We start from the raw sequence: 27,141 nt of genomic DNA, 5'->3' as shown, positions 1-27,141 counted from the left end.
TGGCCACCCCAGCTGTCACCCCATTATCCTAAACTATGATTGGCTATTATTAGAGGCGGTATCTTAGTTCAAACCAACTGTTTGACGAGTACAGGTACAAACATAGGACTTTCACCCAGGAGACCACAGTTCGTTTCCCGTGTGAAACCAATAGTCAATGTTCTTTTTAACTTACATACGTAACATACTTATTTTAAGTATGTAACTAACATACTTAAATTAACCCAAACCATGATATTTTCTTAAACCTAACCAAGTAGTTCTGGTGCCTAAACCTATCCCAACTGTGACAGTTTCACAACGTTAAACATGTCTGACGAAATAAGACGGTGTAGTCCCTCATTCGTCCAGGAGTGTTCTATCGTAGAAAAGGTTTCAGTCGTAGTCATCTGGACACTGTTTTCAGAATCAAGACGTTTCGGCTCCCATCCGGAAGTCATTCTCAATTGTGAAAAAAATGGGACGGGAACTAGAAATTTAAGCTACTCTGTGTTACATAAGCCCTGCCCTCAGGAAGGAATCTACCTGAGTATCTGTTAATTAGCAAGTTCACCTGAAACTGACCTAATTATTTCCAAGATGGCCCAGTAATCAGTAATCAGGCCTATTGTTTTCTGGCTGCACCTACCTCATCACTGTTAAGTACCTGATTAGCATATGATTGGCGTGACCAAGGTGTTAATACGCCTTCTATCACAAGTCTATCACAGTGTATTAACACCTTGGTCACGCCAATCATATGCTAATCAGGTACTTAACAGTGATGAGGTAGGTGCAGCCAGAAAACAACAGTCTTGATTCTGAAAACAGTGTCCAGATGACTACGACTGAAACCTTTTCTACGATGTCTGACGAAATGTTTCTCAGCAAGCTTTATTTTGAAAGTCCAACAGAACATTGCAAATTTATTATTGTTAACTTGACCAGAGTCCTACTTGTGCAAAACTGACGCTAATGCCGGGGACACACAGGAGGCAGAAGCGCCACAAAGCGCCACGCTAGGTCATTTCTCTTGCGAGCAGTAGCCTGGCTGTTCAGACCAGAAGCGCATTTCTCTGCGCCAATCAACAAGCGATTCTGTTCCTCTGCTCTTTTCAAATCACAATAAAGAGCTGATCTTTATAATAACCTCATGAATTTATAACTTAAAGCTTTGTATATGTTTCTGCAGGGCGTCGCTTCATCAGCAACAAGTTAAAAGGATCACCTTGTGTGATGATCCGCGGGGAGGGGCACACACACACAGTGTGTCTCTTTAAAGACAACTGACAAATATGTGGAATGAGTACATAATTTAAAAAACACAATCACAAACAGCAGTGATACTATTTCAAATAAATATAGTGGATGGGCAGATCTTGATATTCCATTGTGTGGGGGGGGGGAAATCACTCCAGGAGAAAAGTGGGGAGAGGGCCAGAGAAATCAAAAGGGTTGGCAAGCATAGGATATTATTTATCAGAATCAGATCACTATATCATATATAATATCAATTTATATCGTTTATAATAGATTATCAGTGTGTTCGTATTCTTGCCAGATTCTCTCACAGGACACGGAAAAAATAGACCAGACACCGAAACTATCACTGCTGAGCGCAAGCCAACCCCGGAACTCCGAGCCACGGCACGCTCTGTTTGAACAGCCCAATTGGTTAACATGGGCGCCGAAAGGAAGCGGGCAGCGCTTCGGGACGCTTCGCGGTGCATCGCGGCACTTCCGCGTCCTGTGTGTCCCCGCCATAAGGGGTACCTACAGCGTCATAGTTTGAAGCATACAGCCACTGACCAAGCGGCCATATTTGATGAGTTGGTAGTGAGAATGTATTGCCCTAACAATGATAAGGCAGAAACCATTCATTTCTACATATACAATTATATTACCTCATGTCCAAACTATTTTCCTACCACAGCACCCATTTGATGCCTTTATGATCCCCTCTGTTACCTCCTTCTGCCAGAGTGAAGGCGCAAATCATGTGTGCACACTTTGTTAAATTTCATTTATATATCCACTGAAATAGGCTTTTTGAGCTCTAAGGGAATCAAATGCTTCCCATTTAGGCACCTGCTTTTCCCAAGTCAAGGAAAAACATTGTATTGTGACAACCCTGAGATGTCTGGTGTTCCTGTCTTTTCCACTGTAGCCATGAGGCATATTAAGGTCAGTCAGTTAAGGAGTCAGACACTTCACATCTTCTTCACAACTTTGACTTGTCACATTGACTTGACATCTAAAGATCAACATTTTTTAGGTATACCGGAACCACATCCATATTTATGACTTCTGGTCAGAATTCAGAAGTCTACATTAATCATGCTGATACCTTAACAACATGATTGATATCACTTGTAGCCAGTTTGCTATAGCTTGCTAATCCAAAAGATGCACTATGAGAAATCAGTTGTCAGTAATTAGCTCCATGTAGTACCAAAATGCCAAAGGGTTCCTACGTGTTCTAAAATTGCGGTAAAGCAGATCTCTTTTATTCCTTAAATACGTATAACCAGACAAAGAATCTGGCTGGCTGCAAGTCTAATTAGACATCAGTTTATGCAACTTTCCTGACCTTGCCAAGCTCATCAGTACCTACTAATGAGGACACTTGCTGATAAAGGAGAGGGACAGAACCTGCCTCCTAAAGCAGTCAAACAATTAGCTTCTACAGCTACTCGTCTATCCTTCCCTTTACTATCAGCAGAGTGAAGCTTCCAAGGATTAATTTATACCTCTCCATCATACTGTCTGTGGATACACATTGCAGCTCATGGTTATGAGAAAGTCTGGGTAGGAGACATGGTCAAATACACAAAATGAATGAATGTTATTTTCATGTGTATGGCAACACAAGCATGTCTAGATGTAATTTAGTGTCTGACTGCAATGTATAGTTTAACATTTTGGGAAATATGCCTTTTTGTTTTCTTAGATGAGAAGACTGATACCACGTGTTTGTATGCCAAATATAAAGGTACACCTTGCAGCTGGTTAGCTTAGCGTAGCATTAAGACTGGAGGCAGGAAAAAAACAGCTAGCCTGGCTCACCTGGCTCATAACTCGAATTAAATCCATAACTTGTTGGTTTTCGTATGGATTAAACAAACAATATATAATGTGTTCAGTGAGTTTTAGAGGTGTTAGTAGGTGAGAATTTTACCTTTGAACAGAGCCAGGCAAGCTGTTTCTCCAGTATTGGTGCTAATAAGCTAACTATCTCCTGGCTGTAGCGTTTTTAGCATAAAAACATGAGAGTGCGATCAATCTTCTCATCTAACTCTCTACAAGAAAGCAAATAAGGGTATATCCCAAAATGTTGAACTACTCCTTTCATTACTTGAGCAACATTTCAGTTAATATCTTAAAGAAAGGCACCCAAAATCATTTAATACTGTAAAATTTCCAGTAGGGTAAATATTTATTATTACATTACTATTACTAAATATTTTTCATTCTATTGGCCCAATAATAGTAGGATCACTTGTTTCTGATTCTATATCAGTTAGATAGATGGAGGGATGGATTTCAATTATAGGGATAAAGTGACATTCTGATACCACATACACCACAGCACATACACAAACACACACGACCATAGAGCTCTATTTTTATGTCATCTCATCTGGATTGCCACCTCTGTCCCCAATAAAATCCCACTTATAGTGAAAATCACATCCACAAACAGCCACGGGCAGCAACACACACACATCCCCTTGTTGCCAGAGACGTCCAGACGACATCGGTAGGAATGTGCCTATTGATCAATCTAGCTGAGGGGGCTGTTGTTGGAAGCAGAAAAGCCTGCATTTACTCATGAGTTGCAGATAAAGAAACATTGATTTGCCCCGCTCAGCACAACATTGCCTACCCAGACATACTCATCACGCTAAATTTAGACTGCGACGAACTCGAGGAGAGCAAATAAGGAAGAAATGATTTTTCACTAAGCAAATAGTGCCTGTGAAGACCATATGCCGGCACTGCAGCGTCCACTCTGTGGGCTCCTCAGGGGATGTTTGAGGGTGATGATGACTTTCTGGGGCACTCATCTTGTGTAAATACATACACTAGTGACCCTCCTAGTGTAGCTACCTGGTGTCATTGTGTTCTTTATGAGCCACAGAGGTACATTGAAATGCATGCAACATTCACAACAGCAACATTTACAGCAGCCATGACTGGGAAATACCGAAGGCGTTTTCATATTTAGGAAAAAGAAATCATTTCTTGTATATTTCACGTGCAAAATAAAAAGTATTCTGCAAATGAAGAAATTTACCAAGAAAAAGAACAATAATATATACCAAGCCTGCACTCTAAAATAATGTTTCTTGTAGCTTTAGATCAGTCTGCCAAATGAACACTGTATCAGTAAATAACATTATAAGCAATGCAATCGAGCACAGTTAAAATCTGTTCCATTAAAAAGATATGCAAGTGAGTTTGCATTTTTTATGTGCATAAGATGTAAAATGTACAGGTTTGAATTGTGGCAAAAACGACAAGCTTGGAGGAGCAGCAGATCCATATCAGACTAATAGTTAATAAAATTTGTGTAAGTAGATGAAATTTTTATTTGGTGTGATATTAAATGTGACCCCAAAGATATGGCAATCATGTGAAGTCAAGACAATTTTGTTTATAGAGCCAAATTGACCTCTCTATTCTTAGACCATAGATTAGGCTAAGGAAAAAGTACACAAAGAACCCTTTAAAGGGAAATAAGGGAGAAAGCAGAGGATGGATCCCTCTTCCAGGACAGACCCCAATAATACTGTATATACTGTATATACAGAGACAGATCTAGCAGTAGTAAAATTACAGAAATTCAATTCAATTAAAAAAACAAAAGCGAAATTCAAACATATTCAAACAATAGAAAAGAACAAAATGTGCCATGTCTTTTATGCTATATCAGTGACTGGCCAAATTGTGTTCAGCCATGCTACATGCTAGGCAACACTTGACAATTGAGAAGTAAATTTAGATTCTATTGATCATTTTAAAACCTGATTTTCTTTTGCCACTTGGGACAGCAGGAACATGCTGTGAACGCAATGCATACCACATGTTATCACCTTTTACAGGCGAAATGCTCCACTGTGTTCACCAGCTTGTTCCTAACTTTGTTTGCTGCTGGGAGCTGGGTAGGTCACGCCCAGTGGGTTTATCAGAGCCTTTCCGTTTGGAAAAAAACAGTTGCCTGCTGCAGCCAAACAACATCATGAAACCAGTGAGACTGAACCAAAACAGTAAAGTTGCGGGCCATCAAATCAAAACAATGAGCTGGAAGATGTTAAAGAGCTGAGGGGAACTGCAGATTTGTGTGATAATTCACTGTGGGTTCATCACTACCAGCGAGCCCTTTAGTAGTCATTTGATCCATTGATAATATAGAAATATTTATTATAACTGTTGTTTTAAAGAATTATTTTTTATAGAAAAACACTGTATGTATTATTTGATTTACTGTATCTCTCTAGAAAAGGAGTTTCATCTTGTAATTTGGCCATCATGACTGTCATCACTGAATTCACACCATAGTGACAAACAAATTTAAAGCTAGCGTATGTAACTTTTGCTGAACATCAGCCACTGTGGCCACAAGTGACATCAACAGGATGATGATAAATGCTAATAGTCCCTAAGTTATGCTGCTATAGGCCTAGACTGCCGGGAGACTTCCCATGATGCACCTCTTTCCTCTCTCCTCCTCTCCCTCTCCTTCTGTATGCATTTTTATCCTATTACTGCGTGTTACTAACTCAACATCTTCTCTCTCCTGTAGTTCTGTGCTTTCTCGTTTCTCTCCTTCTGTCACTTTCAGCAGGTATTTCTACCTCCAGAGCTGCAGAGTCTGGATCTGTAGTTGTGGGCCACCTGCTGGGCCCCGTGTTCCTGCTCGACAACTGCTACTACAGTTGTTGTTATTGGCTCTGTTACTGATGCTGACATTATTATTCCTATAGCGGTCATTCCTATTATTATTAATTTATTAATATTAATGTTACCACTACCATTGAATTATTATTATTTTAATAATTCTAGGTGGTATTTGCATTGTGCTTCCCCCCAAAACCTTTCTCTCTCTCTCTTATAACCTCTCTCTCTAAACCTCTCCTTCTCTCTCTCTCTTTTTCTCTCAAACCCTAACACGGCAGCGGCGGAGAGCCGCCCATCATTGAGTCTGGTTTTGTCCAAGGTTTCTGCCTCTTAAAGGAAGTTTTTTCTTGCCACTGTCGCCAAATGCTTGCTCATGGTGGGGTTTGTTGGGTCTCTGTAAATAATATTATAGAGAGTACGGTCTAGACCTGCTCTCTAGGAAAAGTGCAATGAGATAACTTATGTTATGAATTGGCACTATATAAATAAAATTGAATTGAATTGAATTAATGCATAGTGTAACAGTAGTGCAAGTAGAGAAGAGTCAGCAAAGTGACTCAGTAATGTTTCACAACAATATTTATCTAAAGTTTGCTAACATTAGCCACCATAAGCTAACTGGTCATTACCAGACCAAGTAAGGCTGTAGCAGCAAAACCCCTTAGTGTGTTGAATTGAGCAAGGGTGCATTATATGAGAGCTCTCATGTCAACATCATGAGGGACAAAATACAAAAATATCCTAACAGCTTTCTGGGGCTTCTCATCAAAATAGCAGTGGGACACAATCCATTCCTAGCCATAACCCAACCAAGGACTCAACATTCTCCACTGCAGAACTGACACATTTTGTCATCTTATAGCTGTAGAGGCCTTTCAATTTCCTCACACAGCTGGAGCTTCCTGCAAGAGGACACGCAGTAATGAGGCTCCTGATGAAGCCAAATCAGTGAAGATATCAGAGCTCTCTGTATCAGTGCAGGGACCTACCATTGCTTGGATAGATCAGTATAGGATTTTGATTTTTTGCAATTTGTCCCTCCTTACAGAATTTGTGTCAGTAAGGAACAGAGACACACTGCAACTGTTCTGACAACAGGCTGTTGCAAGAAGCCTTTGCTCTAAAAGGTTTTTCACACTTTTCCCTTTCACTTAGGAGAATTCAAAATGTTCAAACCCAGTCACAGTATGTCGATTTTACAAAGTGCTAAAGATTTAGATACACAGGCATATCCTTGACTGTGGATCACCATGTCTCTCCCCTTTAACTGATGTTGCACCAGTGACAGAACACAAGGGGAAGGGTGGCCTTGGTCTCAGACAGCTAGATAGATAGAGGGAGAATATGAGAGAGAGAGAGAGAGAGAGAGAGAGAGAGAGAGAGAGAGAGAGAGAGACCAGAGGCAGCAAGACAGAGAGTACTCTGGATATAAGTACTCATGTTCCACATATTGATCATTCACACATGCTTTACAAACGAGACAGAGGAACAAAACACCTGCCAAACATTTCAGGAGGATACCCATCAAAAAGAAATAACTGTTGTCTGAGCACAAGTACATTTTGCAATGCTGTCTTGGTCAGTTCAAGGCAGCAGTGTCATTTTGCTTGGCAAACACTGTCTTTTGGAGCAGAGACTGAATGAAGGAGGAGGGGAAAGATTTGATTGAAATCAGCACGATAGTTTTATAAATCAGCTGGCTGGGAGTAAAAAGAGTTGGGAAATTAAATATGTGGTGACTATGAATAATGTATAGAACAGACAAATGGAAAAGAAGCAGAGTCGTGGTTACTCTATGCAGATGTTCTTTTGCAGGCTGGATGGCATAGTGTGAACTTTGTAGATTGCTGTAACTGTAGATGTGTTTGGGTAACTTTTATGATCACAGTCATGTGTTCTGTCCCATTTCTCCAATCAGACGTCTTTGCTTTCCAGAGGTTTCTGATTTTAGGCAGCACACATGCTACTGACCTTGTTCTAACTAGGTTGCTTAGTGAAGTTTGGCTCCAAATGCTGTATTATCCTACAAAAAATATCACTGCTGCCTAAACTAGATTCAGCCATGAAGCTAGCACTCCTAAGATCTCCTAAGAGCGACACTGGATGAGGAAGATCTCCCAAAATGCAAAACAAATGAAGGATTTTTAGCTGGCTGCTATAGTATTCAGTTAATATTTCAAAAGCACCCAGAGGGCCTGCGCGCGTGTGTGTGTGTGTGTGTGTGTGTGTGAGTGTGGTTTCACATTAAAGCACAGGCTTACTTCTGGGCATCCAGCTGTCTCTGGGGAGTCGATATGCTGTGCACAGTGAATTCCTTAATGCTGTGGCCATTTCAACTCCTCACTACCAAGCATGCAGTATCACTGAATTGGAAGGATTCAGGCATGGCTGGAGAGTAAACTACCAACTGCAGTTAACCCACCTTTAGTTTGGAGAATAGAGCTTACATTTGTAGGCTAACATACTATAATTACTATATCTCACCTTGTTAGTCACCCAATGTTATGGAAGTGCATCACTAAATTGCTGCAGTACCACTTTAAAGTGCAAGAATGAATGTTTTTTCTCAAGAGATTGTTGTCATCTATGGTTGCTTGCCTCAATGCTGCCCACTCAACAGAGGTCACAGATCACCAACCTATATTATTTACGATGGCCCAGGCCTCACACACAAAGGCAAACCAAACCATGTTCTAGCTACAAGAGGCTCACAGACTGTCTGGTTACTAGCTGTAGTATCCAGAACACTCCCTTTGCCTGCACAGAGATACTGTATGTAGTACATGACTGTGCAGAGCTGGACTGCAACGTTAATTAGTTAAAGTACTGAGGCGGCGCGGAGCTGTCCACATACCGCGGTGCTGAAACCTAATGCTGCCGCAACACATGGGAACTCGAATCAATAAAAAACTATAGTGTGTAAAATGTGAGCACATGTCAAACATAGACTGTAGGCATGTCCTACATCATCATAAACAGTTAAACAGATAAAAAACAATCATCCAAAGTATCCATCAGTATGACATAAGCATAAGTTGGCAATAGAGTTATAGCAGGAGTTATGCAGGTGAAGTGATACCCCTCCTATAATCAGGCTATCAGCTTGGCAGCATGACAACGCTTAACCCTTTAATGCGCCATCTGAACATGTTCATCAATGTGGAACGAGACACAAAACCCGCAAAACTCAATAACGGTTCCCCCAATATCATGACAGTAATAGAGGTGTATCCCTAAGTAAAAGGCCAAGAGCAGAATCAACATGCTTGGTTTCAGCCCGAACATCACTTACACATAAGCATGATAGATGAACGCCCATCCTCGCGGTCTTTCCAGCGCATTATATAGGAAATTCTGTAGTTTCCGATAGCTGGCATTTTTCTTCGACGGTCTGGGTCTCCCGACGGAGATGCTGGACCTCGGTCTGCAGAGGATGCTGCTCCGCTTGGTGCTTTCCGAACCCGCAATGAGTAGCGCCCCATCCCTGCTGGATTCAGGAGCCCCGGGGTCCAATCCGACAAACCCGACTTTGTGCTTCTTCTCTCCGGCTTGAGTTGGGTAAACCCCGCCGTTGAGAGATTTCTTCACCATTCTAAAGTCGAGACGACTCTATAGAGGAGTTGTCCGTGCCCTTGCCGCGGGGATGCATCACCGGTGGTGAGGGGTGTGTGCTGGTGGTGAATGCAGTCGGTGTCGGTCCCCCTAGAAAACCAATTGCAATAAACATGCGAAACTGCTCAGTGTATGCTTCTGCCTTAGCCCCTTCCGGCCATTTGACAGATACAGCAAGTAGGGATTTTTATATGATTTTTAATCCACAGTCTAATCACGTTGGCCATCAGCAATTTAGAAGCTATCCCAGTAATTGAATGGCCCAGAGATGACTAACACTGCACAGTTAAATTTAACATGCAACAGCCTTCTTCTTGTGCAATAACATCTGGTCTGGTTTGTCAATTTGGATCATTCTGTCAAACCAATTACAAGTTGTAGATTAGGAGGAGAGGATCTTTACTGTGTCTTGTTTCTAAAAGTCTATCCCAAGATAACCTTCCATCCTCTCCCATCAAGTCCAGCCAAAGAGAGATGCTGCAAAGAAGGCTTTCATTTGATGATGCATGGTCATGTAATATTCATATGTGCAGATTTCTTCAGTCAGGGTAATGGACACCTAAAAATATGCCAAACTATGTTTTAAAGGTTTGCATTCTCTGATTGAGCAATGGTAAAAGACACACACAGTTTTTGCCAAAATCTGAAAGTATCTGTCAACATCAGCAAGACATGAAACAAAGAAATGGCACATCTCAGCCTTCACTTAGCAGAGCATTGAAATGCAAAACAAAGTAGATTCATGTGTAGCAAACTGATATGGAAGATATGGACTACTTAATGAATGGCATTATGTTCTGAGTGAATTCAATTTCATCAAATTATCAGAATCTGAAATACTTTATTGATCCCCGAGGGGAAACTCTTTAACTCTTTATTAGAGTTATGTACTGCGACCTAAAGCAAAATTATGAGTAAATGGACTAAAAAAAAAGAAACCACTTCAGTTAGAGGTCCTATTGTTGACTTCCAGTAGCACTTAGTCACAGCCTGCTGATATTGTGGGCGCAGGCAAAGAGATGTAATAATCTTCTGTGTCATTAATGTGAAACTACAGTAAAATACAGTAAACGAAAGGCAACATAAACATGGGTAGGACACACTGTAGAGCAGGAAAATTAAAAGAAATTGTAGTAAAAAGGTCCAGACAAGAGGGAAACCACTTCAGCTGTGTGTGTGTGTGTGTATGAGCATTTGTATATTGGAAATCATGTCCTCTGTTGGATCACCACTTGCCAACATTGCTGCTTCACTGAAAAACATCGTCATAATGTGAACATTTTATTTACTAGCTTGTTAAGATTGCATTTACAATGATAATTTTAGAAAGATTCAACAAAGGTCCTTTGTACAGTTATTTTCAAGCAACATAAAATTGCAAATAAAGTATATACAAAACATTAGAATAATGTAAATATATCTGTAATCAGTGACATATTTGTCCATCTACACCAACATGCTGCAGTCATTGCTAATTTAAACTGGTAACACACACTTAAAACGAGATTTGTGTAATTATGCTTTATTCTGAGTTCATTCAATGTACACTGCTCAGACTGGGAGCAAATTTGAAAAGGGAAATTATAATAATGCAAATATCCACTGAGTCTTATATGCCAACAGAGGGATGTAAATTTACAGTGGTCACGCTAGTGCTGAGGGATGTGTAGAGACTATTCCAACATACTCATTTGGAACCAGACTGCTTTTAAATAAATAAAAAGGACTAAGTGATCTGCCTAATGAATGCAGCATGTCAAGACAGATTCTTGAAATGCATGTTGAACCCTTTTAACAGTCAAAAACAACAAGTTGTCAGTGAGGTTACAGTCAGCAAAGAGAAACAGCTTCTCTTCAAATGCACAGTCATGAATACAAAATGTTTTATATACTATACTATCTCCATAAAAATAATCCAATTTAAATTTATGGCATTACTCTGCTGCTTGAAGACACTTCCTATCTTTTTCTCTGACATTGTTACAGTTTGTATGTACAAGAAATTAAAATCCTCAGTAAAATAATGTTACTGTGTTTCAGTCCTGGAATTATCCCTTTGTTTACATAATTCACAAACTGCTTACAGTACTTTTTGCTAACACTGCAACTTGAGTCATTGTGCTTATTTTAATACCTCCAGTAAATACAATCGTCCCAAGACAATGTAAAATCCAATTTAAAAATCAAAATAATGTCTTAGTTAACAGAAGGCAATCCTTCAACTAGTACATTTGAATTAATATATTAATAATTTAACAATGATTCAATATCCCAACCTGTTGACTAGGCTGCTTTTTGACAAGCAGCCTTGTATAGTTTGCTTAAGCTTCCTTTGTCCTGATTCTTATTAGCTAGCTTCTGTTCATCTTCCCTCCCTTGCTCTCCCTGAAGATCCATGTAACACTTCTTGACGTGATAAAAGACCATACATATAAATAAAATACACAAGCAGTTACGTCTAAAAAATGGCATGCCATTGGTCCTTTAAATACTGTTCAATACGTAGGCTGGAATGCTTTTAGATTCTTTAATACCTGATATAATATAAGTGAGGGATAAAAATGCTCCTTCCGGACACAATAAATAACTATCCTTCATATAGTGCAGTAATACAGTACTCACACTAAACCTACAGTAATTGCACAGTAACCACATGCAACGGGCTGAAGAAAGAACAGCCCCCCTATCATACGTCTTTTCATCTGTCCCTCAATCCCTACTTCCATCTCTCTGTCTATTCTTTGACTTTCTGCATCTATTCAGCCAGCTAACATACATGAATACCAGGGTATACCAGGGTATTCAAGTATTCTACTTCCCTTGGGGTCCAAACATTGAGCACTGGGGAATACCAGCCCAAACAGAGAAAGGGACAGCTCTCTGGAGTTGCAGTCCAAGGCAAAATGGATAACATCTGCATTTAGGATGACAGTCAGCTACAGGTAGTTTGGTTAATCCAGTTAATAGCAAGAGCTCGGTTATGAGCATAATCACTGTGGATGTCGTCTTTATGAGGCCTTAAACTGGCATCTCCCTTTCACTTGTGTTGTGAATGTTTTGCACCAAGTGTCAAGTCATTCATTTCAGCTTTGTGTAGACAGACAGCCAAAGCAATAATACTTCTATCCGGGTGGCTTCCCAGTATAACAGTAGATGATTAGTCTTGAGCTTCAGGTTGCATCAGTCTCACAGTAGGTGCTCCCTGGTAATTGACATTAGTCATTTGTATGGTCTTGTTCAGCCTGTATGTTGCATTGAAGACTCTAGTGGTATCCATGGTGGAATGATCCCTGTGTAACTAGGGCAGTGGAGGGGTGGGGGTGAGGGGTGGGGTCTTTCCATTGGCAGTGTCTCTTGGAAGGAAAGTGGTAAGACTCTTTTGTTACTGTCATCCCTCATCATATCATCCTCTTCCACTTTCACCCTTTCTCTGAAGTGACGGTTTTCTTAGAGTTCTCCATCTGAGGGTGGCAAACAAAGCTTGAAGAGCCTGTTGAAAAAGAAAAAACTTAAAATGACCTTGCCTAAGACCATAAATGGTATAATGGGGTGGGGTCTTTCCATTGGCAGTGTCTCTTGGAAGGAAAGTGGTAAGACTCTTTTGTTACTGTCATCCCTCATCATATCATCCTCTTCCACTTTCACCCTTTCTCTGAAGTGACGGTTTTCTTAGAGTTCTCCATCTGAGGGTGGCAAACAAAGCTTGAAGAGCCTGTTGAAAAAGAAAAAACTTAAAATGACCTTGCCTAAGACCATAAATGGTATAATGTACTGATGGCGTGGGAAGAGGTGCCTGGAAGTGGTTTTATACAGTACCTTGGGAATGATGGAGGCATCTGGTCCATTACCTTGAGATTTTTAGCAGAGAGCTCAACTCTTGCCCCCTGGTAGAAGAGAAAATACATGCTATAAGCTCCACAATGACCATATTGCAGTTAGCTCAATTTCCCTGAATGGATAAGTATCCAAAAAACTTACAAAGGATTTTATGTATTTTCATGTGACGCACAGACTATTATTTGATATGATTTTGCCAAAGGTATCCATGCGGAAAGATTTTGTGGTTGAGATGAGAGAAATGTATGATCACAATAGTTACTCCTACTCTATATGTACTCTAATTCAGGCTGGGTGATTAAATATTATTTTTTATCGACTTTCAGTAAAATTGTACTATGACAATATGATCATACCTTGTTATCATTTGTTATCATTAACAATTTTTTGTTGTCCAAATAAATAATTTTAAGCAAATTGTATTTAAAAACTAACAAAACCGTTACTGAATATTTTGTTCTACATGTGTCTGGAGTTTTGTCTGATATAATGCATTAAAGTGGAAAATAGTTAATTGCAATGAATATCAAATTTCAAAATTTTATATGTGATATTTTCTATATCGTGATATTAATTTAAACTATTTTGCCCAGTCCTAGTTCTTACTAAAATCATTTCTACTGAAAAAAATATAAGCGGGGAAGTCATACAACCTCCTGAGGGATCTCAGTCTGAGATCAACTGCCCCTGAGGTTTACCTGTTTGCGCATTATATCCATGGTCTGCATGATGCAACGCGGCATGAGACTGTGGTTCCTGGCTAAGATCATTGCCTGCTCCAGCGTCACATTTAGGGTACATCTGCAAAGAACAAAAAGGCAGAAGGTCAGCGCCGTGTGTACCTCTGTAACAAACACATTAATGGGGTTATCCATATGTGCACCTGCTGGACACCTTGAAGTAAAAATTCATTCAGACAGTGAGGCAAGGTTGCACTTTTGAGGTTCAGTGGTGCATGTCATTCACTGTGATAATCTTTATTCCAGCTGACAGTCTAGTGGTAATACAAAGGCAGTATAATAATGTGGCGTGGCTGACCTCTGCATGCCTGTACCACACATGGTGATGTGGCAGGCTCCCAGGCGGTTACACAGCTCAGAGGACACACACAGCACGCTGACACCTGACGGGTGGCCTTGGGCACTCGGGCGCACGTTGACGTAGGACTGCATTAGTCGACAGAGGTCGTCCAGTGTGTTCAGGGGTCGCAGCAGCTATGAGGTGGAGACAGTGAATATCAGTGAGGGTCAGTGGTTAAATGGACTGCAGAAAGAAAGATGATACAATACAATATCACAAAAGTGGCCATCTTACAAAGTCATTTAGATTACTATGGAGTGTTAAAATCTGTAAATTGAGAAAAACAAGACAACAAATAGTGAAAAAGTTGATTTGTAAAGTAAAATGATCTCATACCACATGATATATTTCTAATACTCAATACTAGACTAAGTAGAGTAACTGACTTGTTAAGATGGTGCACCAGCAGAAATAGGGGGAAAACCATCAAAAATAACACAAAGAGGAACTCTTTGCAGTCTTTCTTTTGAAAGACAATGAAAACCTGAGAATAAAGCTCTCTAAATTGAAACTACTGTATATTCTACTCATTTTTAATTACTGGAATCTATTTCAGCTACAGTCAGTTTATGACACTAGAATTTTCTTTCTAATCTAATCATCGCTGAGGTTTAAATGGAAGCAGTTTATAATATTGAGGTGTTGAGGTTAGTTGGAGTTAATAGGGGAGTCTTGACGAGCTAGTGGGGGTTTCCAGTGGAGGGAACAGGACACCAGTTCATCTTACTTTTGAAATGCTTGGTTGAAGGTCTCTAACTTCAAGGCCCAGTATCTGTGCTTGCATTTATATTCAGTCACAACATTATATAAAAAATGGACTTATGTTACAAGAACAGGATATAAGTTATGTGATAAAAGACCACAGACTGTAATGTCCACAGCAAAAGCAGTAAATGGGAAATATATCAGAATAATTGTATATTTACCTGGTCTATCTTCATTGCTGTGGTGTTTGAGTCTGTAGGGAGGTTGGACTTTTCCAAATAGAAAGCCCTGTTAGGACAAAAACATATCTATTTCAGTTTTAAAAACTCTTCATCTTGTTTGGAAATCTACAGATTTTTCTCCTCTGACTCACTGTGTGAGAGCTGAGTCATCTAGCATCTAGAGTACTTCACTTTATAGAATATGCATCTGCTACAGTACATATTTCATCATTTATTGATGTTGCATGAGTCATTTCATGGGAATTAGCGTGCACATATCTGAAATCACGACCATATTGACAGGCTCTTAAAAATACATGAATATGTTATGGGGCAATAAACAATTAAAGTAGAAAAAAAAGCAAAATAAATACATACATTCATATATGCAACTCTGTAAATCTCAGTTTTATAAATTGAAAATGCTATATGAAAGGTTTACAGTTCTTTAAATACATGGTTACATACAGGTTTTATTGTAAACATGCAAAACTTGCAAAAATATTACACAAGCTGTCTATAAAAGCTACACATGCTGATGTTTGAGAAACAGTAGATCTAAAGCCATTTGGCATTATTAAATGAGCCAACAAAATCCTGTTAGTCGATGTGGGACTTTGTTAGAGACAGGTCTAGATAAATAATACAGTTCTCGCCTTGAAAAATTCTAGACCTTTGAAAATTGTTAAAAGAAAAGTAAAACAGCAATCGAAGAGTTGTTTCTGCTTGATTATGTAACACCACAGGGTGAACTCTCCCTTTAAGGTGAAATATATCCTGAGTGCTAGTGAGTAAACCACTGGAGGGCTGTGATGCAGTGTAGCATAGCGTACCTGAGTCTGCGGTAGTAAGCCTTGACCTTCTCTAGTGAGACAGCATTGGTGCGCTGCTGGAACTCCTCCATGGCTGCGTAGTCCTGCTGGGACACTCCCTCTGGACGCTCCAGTGCTGGATAAAACAGGCAGGAGGCATTTAGACCAGCACACATTCATATGATCACATATTTTCATGCCCATCAACTTTAAACCTCACCTCTTCAAACCTCATCATTATCCCTTACACTAACATGAACATCAGTTTAATGTTAACTCTGAACACCAAATCCATCAGATCCAACCAGCTTTAAAAGTAATCCTAATGTTGATTCTAAAAGAATATTTTGAAAAAGTGAGGATTTCCCAGAATCTCCTTACTTTAGAGGATGTTTTGTTTGATTCTGTTTTTGAGGACATATGGTTTTCACACGTGGTCACACACTCACACAAACTTCAGCATCTGCAATATCAGAAGGTGCCCAATACGCCCCCCCAAGCTGCAATAAAGACTATTTTCCAGTAGGTGGCAATGTTCATCCACAGATCTACACTGCTGAATGGCTCTGACGTTGAGTTGCAGCACTGTGTTCCACATTGAAGTACATGAGAACAATATGAGCTTTCTCATTGGGTTAGTGTTCCAACTGGCACTTGTCAATGGAAAATTAATGGCTATTTGGCAGACAGGCTTGATTCATAGTGCCATCAATTCATACTAGGCCAGCTGAGACTGATGGAGAACTAAAAGGAGCATGGCAGGAAAGGAGAATGTACAGGCGGGGTGTTTTAAAGGCTTAGATTTACCGGTAACGTAATAAAAGCACGTAAAGCTATCAGGAAATGTGTGAGAGGCAGCATAACACATGAGAGTGTTAAATTATGCAATTCAGTGTATAGTGCATGCATATAAGTGATTTTCATGTCCTCTGTGGTCAATACAACCCTCCCTGAATTTGACTCCATTGACCCTAACAGTGTGATGTGCATTTGAATGAATTAAGCATTGAGTATTGAAAACTGTCAAAGCAGCAACAGTGCTGGGAATCCTGTTTACTTTTTTTTTTTTTTTATCAGATAATGCAAAATTTAAACCATAATTTTATACAGATTTTTAGTTTAAGTTCTTGCTTAAATTACAATTCTGTATAAAAGTATTGCTTTTTATTGCTATTTCAAAGGAACAACACCCAGCCCCACTTGCCACTGTTGTGTTATGCTATACCCATTTATCTACACCCTGGACTTCTAGTTTTCACATTGTCTCCAGTTCATCTCTGTCCTAGTCTGCCCAGTCTTACCCCTAGTGAAGAGGACGGTGTGGAGCTTGAGGCTGCCTCCATTTTGCAGCCGACTGGGCAGCTCACTGAAGTGACAGCTGTCAAGATACAGTGTGACCCTCAGGGCCTGTCGGCTGCCATCCACCTGGTAACACACTGGTGTGTCTGCAATAGACAGACACAGACAGGGGAGATGTTAACAAGACTGTCCTATTATACTTTTGGCTGTCTGAGCCACTCAAGATATTTTGTTATAGATATCTACAGAGTGAACAATTTCACATACAGAAAATTCAACATTAATAATAAAGTAATAGTGAAATAATAGTGCAGTTTTACAGTGAAACAAAAAGGGACACCTGTGTATTGTCCTCTGTCACTATTAATGTGTATTAACATCTACATCCTCCAATATATTTGCCACAGTCAGAAGCTCTGTTATACAGCAGGTTTCCAAATGCCATTAAAAACAGCATATTTTTTCCTAACATGATTTCATAAAACCATAATCACTGGAGTCATATCACAAACTCCATCCTGCCAGAACTGAATGTGGAAAACTCACTGTGTCTTCAGCACTGCCAGAGTGAACAGTAATGGAAAAAATGTCCACTTAAATATAGCTGTGGTACTTACCTGTGTATTTGTAATGTTGGGAACATCTGCAATACACATACTGTTATGTCTGTAAGCTGTTTTTAATATAGCAGCAGCTGGCAAAGACACTGGTGGAATGAGATTTTTAATACACTTTAAAAACAACAGAGTACAGTTATTTTACATTTTGTGAAAATCTGATCAGTGGTGTCCAAATTATTGTGTAGGACAAATGGACAGAGGTTGATCCCTGATTTCACCATGTGTTGCAGTGACATACATATGTACCATTTATATATTGTCACATTTTTTAATATTTTAAATATCTTTTTGCACCTAAGACAACTGTAGTTGTAGAATTTGTCATTACTATATCACTTGTATGCAGAGCAGTACCCTTTTCTACAAAATACATGACTACAAATAATTTATAAGTCTAAAGCTGACTTGATTTCTCCTAACATTTTCTGACTGTGGCACATGAGCAGTTCTCAGAAAAAGGAAAAGATGACCTTTTATTGAGTGACCTCTAGGGTCAGCGCTCTTTCCTAGAGAACCCATCAAGCCATAATCCTGTGGAATTGGCTGTGATGCTTCAGGCTGAACTCAGGGGCCTCAGACTCTGTGGTGCTTACATGACTCTACCTACAGCATAGCTCCCAACTTGCTGAAGATGCTATTAGCAAATCAATACTGTCCAATGGATGCTGCCACCACAAACCACCTGCCTGCACTGCAGCAGTCTGAGCATAAAATGCAACTTCAGCAAAGCAGTTTGGTTAAAAAACAACTTTTTTTTTTTTTTTTTTTTTTTTTTTACATCAAAGTGTTAGGAGATTGGGTCTGCACACTCTATATATTTCTACATGCCTGTCGTACATAATTAATGTAAGTACAGTATGAATTACCAAGTCAATATGTGCAGATGTGCAATGGTTTGCATGTTTGTGCACAATATATGCATGTGTACAATAAATACTTTTTGCTGCTGAAAGTGAACCTATAATAGCAATTCCCTGCTTCATCCATAGCTTTGCCTCCTAAAATGAGAAGTGGATGTTGTGCTTTTCCTTTGAGCAGAAATCTCTGCTGGCCATATTGAGGCTGCTGAAAAGAGAACTGATGCAGTCCTCCTTTGTATCTGCTGGCTTTAAGGCTTCTGGTAGCCAGGAGCACATTCAATGAATACAGATACTGAGGTTATTAAAGGCACAAATATGCCCAACTTTAAATATGCAGTCATGTCAAGATGCTCTCAATATCTTACTATTATATATATTTATTTATTAACAACCTGGGTGCATCCTCACTTGAAAATACTGCAGTACACTATTGTATTTGAATGCTTACTCTGAAATAAATGTTCCAACTTTGAGCAGTTTGGCAGGACAGAAGCAAACCACAAAATCAATTTGCCATTTTCATGCTCAAAAGAATATTTCTCTACTAATTCTCTCTCAACCCAACCAGTCGAGTCAGATGGCTGCCCACCCAGAGCCTAGGTTCTACTCGAGGTTTCTGCCTGTTAAAATGTTTTTCCTTGCCACTGTCGCCAAGTGCTTGCTCATGGTGGGAATTGTTGGGTCTCTACTACTTTATTATAGAGTATTGTCTAGACCTGCTCTATATGAGAAGTGCCCTGAGATAACTTGGGTAATAATTTGGCGCTAATTTTTTTTATCGAATATTACAGCACATACTGCATTTGGTGTAAGAATATTACATATGTGTATGAGTATTTAAATGAGTATTTAAATGTACTGTGAATATCTATGGGTGCTTCTGTGCGTGAGTATTTCATGTGTCTCAGAGCAGCACTAAAGTTTAAATGAAGCCCCTCACAGCCTGTCAGGAAGGGACAATCTTATCTGTAATACAAGGACAACAAGGACTTTAAGAGACTGCACGCTCTGCCCTTGTTTAAGATGATTTATGGAGCCATTATAGTGTTGTTTTAGCTCCCTATTCAGTCACTCTCCACTGAAAAAAAATGAAATCTGCAACGGCAAAATGGCTAATTCACCCTCAATAGCTACCATACATTCACATAATGGAACTTTATTCAGAGTTGGTCAAACCATACAGCTGCTCATTAGCAGCAGTGTGGTTTGAATGGGCCAAGTCAGTCTTTGTTGATAGTCTCTTACTTGCGACTAGACACTCATCCTCCAGTTGCCTGAAGAACACAGTGACTTTGTCCAAGTCCAGCAGGGCCGACTTGGTGTCTTCCAGCATGGTTCGCTCCTCTTTCTGCCGGAGGAGAGAAAGAAAGCTCAGAAGAAGCACCAGGAAGGGAGTTTTGATAGTTGTAAGACAGCTGCATAGCTAGAAAACCATAAAGACCCAAAACACGTCACAAAAGTGGATACAACAGGACAGCCAATACAATGCTTAAAACTGCATCAGTTAAGACTTGTGTGTGTGTGTGTATATATATATATATATATATATATACACACACACACACACACACACACATACATATATATACACATACACACACATACATACATATATATATACACATACACACATATACATATATATATACACATACACACACATATATACATATATATACACATACACACATATATATATATATACACACACACACACACACACAGTACTGTGCAAAAGTTTTAGGCAGGTGTGAAAAAATGCTTTAAACTAAGAATGTTTTCAAAAATGGAAGTGTTAATAGTTCAATCAATTCATCAGTTCATCAATTAACAAAATTAAGTGAATAAACAGAAAAGAAATCTAAATCAAATCAATATTTGGTGTGACCACCCTTTGCCTTCGAAACAGCATCAATTCTTCTAGGTACACTTGCACACAGTTTTTGAAGGAACTCGGCAGGTAGGTTGTTCCAAACATCTTGGAGAACTAACCACAGATCTTCTGTGCATGTAGCCTTCCTCAAATCCTTCAGTCTCTTCATGTAATCCCAGACAGACTCGATGATGTTGAGATCAGGGCTCTGTGGGGACCATACCATCACTTACAGGACTCCTTGTTCTTCTTTACAATGAAGATAGTTGTTTAGGATCGTTGTCCTGCTGCAGAATAAATTTGGGGCCAATCATACGCCTCTCTGATGGTACTGCATGATGGATTAGTATCTGCCTGTATTTCTCAGCATTGAGGACACCATTAATCCTGACCAGATCTCCAACTCCATTTGCAGAAATGCAGCACCAAACTTGCTAGGAACCTCCACTCATTATTGTACCACTCTCCAGCCCTTCGGCAAACAAACTGCCTTCTACTACAGCCAAATATTTAAAATTTTGACTCATCAGTCCAGAGCACCTGCTGGCATTTTTCTGCACCCCAGTTCCTATGTTTTCATACATAGTTGAGTCGCTTGGCCTTGTTTCCATGTCGTAGCTATGGCTTCTCTTCAATGAAGACCACTTCTGGTCAGACCTCTCCGGACAGTAGATGGGTGTATTTGGGTCCCACTGGTTTCTGCCAGTTCTGAGCAGATAGCACTACTGGACATCTTCCGATTTCGAAGGAAAATAAGCTTGATGTGTTTTTCATCTGCTGCACTAAGTTTCCTCGGCCGACCACTGCGTCTACAATCCTCAACGTTGCCCGTTTCTTTGTGCTTCTTTATAAGACCTTGAACTGCACATCTTGACACCCCAGTCTGCTTTGAAATCTTTGTCTGGGAGAGACCTTGCTGATGCAGTATAACTACCTTGTGTCTTGTTGCTGTGCTCAGTCTTGTCATGGTGTATGACCTGTGACATGAAACAACCTCACCTTTGTAGCAGAGTTTGGCTGTTCCTCACACAGTTTTAAGCCTCCTACACAGCTGTTTCTGTTTCAGTTATTGACTGTGTTTCAACCTACATGTGAAATTGATGATCATTAGCACCTGTTTGGTATAATTGGTTGATCATAAACATGACTATAATCCTACAAAAGCCCTGACTTTGTGCAAGTGTACCGATAAGAATTGATGCTGTGTTGAAGGCAAAGGGTAGTAACACTAAATATTGATTTGATTTAGATTTTCCTTTTGTTTGCTTACTTCGCATTTTGTAAATTGATTAAAAAAACTATTATTAGTTATATTTTTCAAAACATTCTTAGTTTACAGCATTTTTTCACACCTGCCTAAAACTTTTGCACAGTACTGTATATATCCAACTTAAAGCTTGAAACTTCATCACAAAGTGGGGATGCATTAGAAAACCCAATGGTTTGCCCGTCAAATGAAAACAGAAATTCTGTCCTCACCAGGTGTGGTGCTAGGGTGGACTGGAAGTGCAGTAGCACGCCAATGACAGATATTTGCTCCAGCCACTTGCGGCTGGTCTCTTTGCTGTCTTCCTGGTACTCTCCGGCGTTGTTGAACCGCAACCGCAACGCCGCCAACAACTGCTCAGCCAGTGCGCACAGGGCACCCGTCGCCGCCTGACAGAAGATCACATCCCGTCGCAGCTGCAGAGACGTGTCTGGTATTGGGAGTTTCAAGAGCGCGAAATTTTGATGTCAGACATTGATAAAGAGAGATCAGCGGGTAAAAAAGGGGAGATTATGGCGCAGGTCAGTGGGCAGAAGAGGGTAAGGCATCCCAACCTTCCATTGTAACCTTCCTCATTACACGTGCACATATACTTTATTCCATTAGCCTGGATCCCCTGAGAGGATATCTCCCATTAATTAGCACCATATGTCACTGTGCACAGTTCAAAGTGACTAGAGCATCATGTGTTTTGACACCAACAGTCATTCCTGTAAAAACATACAGAACAACTGGCCTTCACCTGGATACGGTCTGATCTGGAAAATTAAAACAATGCTGAAAACGAAGACTTTTTAGGGCTCTTATACTAGAAACTAAATAAATTTAAACATCTGCTTTATCTTCTGTAATAAAGAAGATATGATGACATTAAAATATACTTATAGGGCTAAACATAGGTATAGGGCTATTGTATTATACTATTCATTATTAATAAAAAAAGTGGACGTTGTTTCAAATGTGACAAACGTTAAATGTTGAAAAATTCCAAAGAAACTGTATTCTTGACATTTAAAATAAAATTTGTTAGAATTTAATAATCTCTGAAGCTGTTTTAAGGACCTGCAGATGTCCTGATGTAGAACTGGCTGTATTTTCCTATGATGGATGATCTCATTTGCAAAGAGCTCTAAACTGTTGGAATCACTTAAAATACTCCAGTTATGAGGCCTTTCCTGCTGCTTGAGACTGCATTCCTCTGAGTGATTGCACAGCCTGTCTTGAGAACTATTCTGGTAATTTTATGGAAAATTAAAACTGGGTTTTATTTAGTTTGATTATTCGCCGCCACCTCATAATGCTCTGAATATGAACTGGTTTCTATTTAACACTGACATGTTACTCTACCTGTGCACTTAAGCAGAGCCAGGAGAAGCTGGTTCTTTCCATCTGTAGAGGTAGAAGAAAAACAAAATGGAATGGCTGATTGTAACTGTATACTATCACATGTACCTGTGTGCATATGTGTTTGTATTCCACTAACCATCTACGAATCTCTGCAGGCTCTCCACCAGGGTTTTGATAGAGTTGGGCAGGTTCCAAGGGTCCTCCTGGATGTTCTTGTGGATAATGTAACGACAACGAACCGTCCAGTCTTCTGTTTGGCGGAACTCTGTTCACATAAAACCCAGGAAAGTGTGAGTGTGTGTATCTGTTGTGTAACAGTTGTATTAACAGTACAGTGATGACACAACCTCTCACCTTTCAAGCAGTAAACACACACACACACACAGACAGATATAAATATGAACCTGGTTGGCTATGGTCCGAGTAAAAGTGCTTGGTCTCCTCACAGGCCTTGGCCATGACAGGTCCTTTGAGTAGGCTGTTGATGGAGTCAACCTGTGTGCAGAAATAAAAGCACACACACACATACACAGAAAGATTATAAGGTAATCAATCAGGCTTTCTCTGCCCTTCATATTCCACACTTCTTTCTTCTTTTATTCTTTCAACTACCTCCTTTCTTTTTGTGTCATTCAAACATACACACATGCTCACAACTCTGCGATAGCTTCTGGCTTGTGCTTGCAGGACCCCTGAGCTACTGTTTACATGTGGAAAGAACTATAGCAGCCAAAGTGAGTGCACCCCACGGGGGAGTCAAAGGACATCAAATGCTGGTAAGAGGAGATGAAAAGATGGATGGATGTCTTTAACTTAGTCCATATATCAGTGCAAATCTGTGTGTGTGTGTGTGTGTGTGTGTGTGAGGAGAAAGAGGGGCGTAAGGAAAGAAAGAAAGGAGATCAAGTGAAAGATGAGAGAGAACACCAGGATCCTGACCAGAGGACAGAGAGCTCCATGAGGTAACTCAGCCCAGATGTTGATTGATTACTATCACAATCATCTATTCCAAAACAGTTGGTGGTGATGGTGGTATCTTTCAGTTTTAAATCTTATGGCTGAGTTTAAAGACATGTAATCTCAGTTAGTCCTCACCATTCCCAAGGTGTGGTTTGAGAATAAAGATTACTGTAATGTTTTGTTAAAATTAGGATTAGACTGAGGTTAGGGTTTGGGGAAGCGGTTGGGGATGGTTTACAATTCAACCACACAAAACTTCTTAAAACAAATTTACTAATTACTCTAAAGTGAACCCTAGAACTAACCTGGTTGAAAAGGTGCTCGAGGCAGCCATGCAACTTGTCCTGTTTGTCCGAAGGAATCCTCATGTCACACGGCAGCTCATCCCCTAGCAGCGAAAAAACAGCAAACAAAAGGTTGAGGAGAAATCACACATTTGGACACCAGCGTTCGTTTTTAAATGACCATCATTAAACATGTTTCTATCCATCTGTTTTAATGTAAATTCTGATGCATAAAATTCGAGAAGATGAAGGCTAATAAATCATTTCAATAGAATTTCTCATTGTGGGCTGTCCAAGACTTAATGCTGATAAAAACAAAGTGATAAACACCAGTGGACGCATACTTGGCTCACAACACAAAAATGTGGCTGCAGGGGTTATGAAATGTTGTGTCCAAAATATATCTACAGTATTTCTCTGTTTTGGTGTTCGGAAAGCATGACATATGATCAACATTATCACAAATTGAAGAGGAATCACAAGTTGGCAACTGCTGACCAATTATAATGCAAACATCCATTATTTCTTGTCTTTGTTTGACACTCAGGAAGCTTATGTTGAATTCACTTTACAATGTGTTTGGACAGTGACGCATTTTTTCTCGTGTTGGCTCTTTACTCTACTTTGGATCTGACATGATTGCAGTTTCACTTTAAATCCAATGTGCTGGAGTACAAAACAATAGGAAATGTGTCACTGTAGACAAAAGGACAGATATTCTAGTGAGAGGTCTTCTGGATGAAAACATAAAAAATGTACAGTTCTGCATTAAAAAAAAATACATTTACAGATAGACAGAAAAAAGCTAAATTTCCTTTCTTCTTCCTTTACCTGATCCCATCTCATCACTCCCCAGGTAAGAGCTGTTACTTCGCACACTGGTGTAGGACAGGACTGAATCTCTGTTGCTGTTGCACTCACTGTAATAATGCACACACACAAATGCACACAGTTAAAATACGTTACAAAGCAAAGGGTTCATTCCGTTCTTAAACCACATAGAGGATTTGGAAAGTTATGTCGTGTAATTATGCTGCCAAATAATCCTTCTGATTGTAAATGCCTTTTCTGATTTACAGTATGTGAGACCAAAAGTAATTAAATGTTTCTAACAGCAGCAGCCACCACTGGTTTACACGGAGAAGCATTCAGTAAACTGTAGCTGCAGTAGAGTCCCAAACATCTGGCTAATAATAAATGTGTACATTAGACTTAAACACTGAAATGGAGCTCACCCGTTTACACAAAACACTTTTACATACACATGTTTTTTTCAGCACTGCCAGTGTGTTGTAGCTCAGTTGTCAGTGTATTTCTTCATACTGGTGTGTGGAGAGAACTTCAACCTGCCTGAGACCGTTTTGTTAAATGACATAGTCTGGTATTTATAGTCATACGTCTACGTGATTCAACATGATTACCGGGAGCATGTGGAAGATTTATGTGGCTCAAATTATACATCACTTCAAGTGAGCACCCTTGCAATCCCCTCAGAGGAGCTCTGAATGATTCACAAACTGAATTAACATGACAAATGGCCTATGAGCGACTACAAGCTACAAAACGACAACTCTGGCTTTGTCTTCCTTTACTATTACCCGACTTGGCTGAATGACAAAGTGGGGGGAGCAGGGGGTGGATATCACCTGCCGGGTTATTCTGTGGTTCCTAATGTGTGTGAATGTGTTTTTGTGGTGGTAGCAGGGGACTGGCTACCTCAGAGCTGCTACAATTATTGAGACAGAGAGTTAATATAACCATGTTTTAGTGGTTTGGCTTGAATTCTCCGCTGGCTTTCATTCACACACACTCAAACACACCATGTTACACTAATACCTACATACTAATATGTGTGCATGCACTAGTAAATCTGGTAAAATTTTTGTCTTTGTACTCTTCCTCCATTCACTCCCTCTAATCATACTTCAGGCCTCCCATTGCTTTTCTCTTTATTTGTTGCCTAATATACACACAATTCCCTCTCTCCCTATGTGTCCTGTGTTATCCCCTTCTGACTATCTGTTTCTGCATGGGGACAATTATCCTGCTTCTATGGCCTAAACCCAAACCATACACACACACACACACACACACACACGTCCTGTTCACACTTACATTCAAAAACATGTATATACTGGGTGATTTACTTACACCCCTAAATACAGGTGAGAATGCACACATTGGGATCCCAGTGCAAACTCATTAACAGCCTCCTCTGAGGTTGCTTCTTAAATTGTAGCCATGTCTTATTTGCATACTGTCTAGTGCTATATATAGTAATTACACTGGATTAAGGATACTAAAAATGCCAGCATATAGAGTGTGGCGTTAATGGACATATTGTCCCAGAATGCAATGCACAGTGAAAACTGAGGAGCTACTCAACTATTAAAATGGTTAAACAAATTTGGACATCTGTATGACAGCTTCATGAATATCTCCGAAAACAAAACACAAAAAATGTTAAATAATTGGAAACAAATT

At 39.7% G+C, this 27,141-nt stretch overlaps 2 protein-coding genes across 13 annotated transcripts in view; both read right to left on the bottom strand.

Annotated features, from left to right (window-relative positions):
- Positions 1–9,963, bottom strand: part of kcnq2a (potassium voltage-gated channel, KQT-like subfamily, member 2a) — a 31,645-nt gene extending 21,682 nt beyond the window's left edge. For 3 of the 12 annotated variants that reach the window (XM_044212035.1, XM_044212042.1, XM_044212036.1), the window contains exon 1: positions 9,173–9,931. In XM_044212035.1, coding sequence (XP_044067970.1) covers positions 9,173–9,471 — 299 coding nt within the window. In that variant the 5' untranslated portion in view covers positions 9,472–9,931. Of the gene's footprint in view, positions 1–9,172 lie in introns of all 12 variants that reach the window. The other 9 variants (XR_006379618.1, XM_044212039.1, XM_044212037.1 and 6 more) reach the window with 7 other exon arrangements.
- A 797-nt stretch (positions 9,964–10,760) lies between these two features.
- The window catches only part of prex1 (phosphatidylinositol-3,4,5-trisphosphate-dependent Rac exchange factor 1), an 84,469-nt gene continuing 68,088 nt past the window's right edge, over positions 10,761–27,141 (bottom strand). The window contains exons 27-40 of the mRNA XM_044211210.1: positions 25,489–25,577; positions 24,679–24,761; positions 23,818–23,908; positions 23,550–23,678; positions 23,414–23,455; positions 22,279–22,496; positions 20,172–20,274; positions 17,449–17,592; positions 16,169–16,283; positions 15,336–15,402; positions 14,368–14,543; positions 14,028–14,130; positions 13,309–13,376; positions 10,761–13,204 (exon numbers count right to left, since the gene is read on the bottom strand). Of these exons, the coding sequence (XP_044067145.1) occupies positions 13,162–13,204; positions 13,309–13,376; positions 14,028–14,130; positions 14,368–14,543; positions 15,336–15,402; positions 16,169–16,283; positions 17,449–17,592; positions 20,172–20,274; positions 22,279–22,496; positions 23,414–23,455; positions 23,550–23,678; positions 23,818–23,908; positions 24,679–24,761; positions 25,489–25,577 (1,471 nt within the window). The 3' untranslated portion in view covers positions 10,761–13,161. The remainder of the gene's footprint in view (positions 13,205–13,308; positions 13,377–14,027; positions 14,131–14,367; positions 14,544–15,335; positions 15,403–16,168; positions 16,284–17,448; positions 17,593–20,171; positions 20,275–22,278; positions 22,497–23,413; positions 23,456–23,549; positions 23,679–23,817; positions 23,909–24,678; positions 24,762–25,488; positions 25,578–27,141) is intronic.

This window comes from Siniperca chuatsi, linkage group LG10 (assembly GCF_020085105.1).
Source record: "Siniperca chuatsi isolate FFG_IHB_CAS linkage group LG10, ASM2008510v1, whole genome shotgun sequence".
Taxonomy (NCBI): domain Eukaryota; kingdom Metazoa; phylum Chordata; class Actinopteri; order Centrarchiformes; family Sinipercidae; genus Siniperca; species Siniperca chuatsi.
This window is presented reverse-complemented; position numbering and strand designations above follow the sequence as displayed.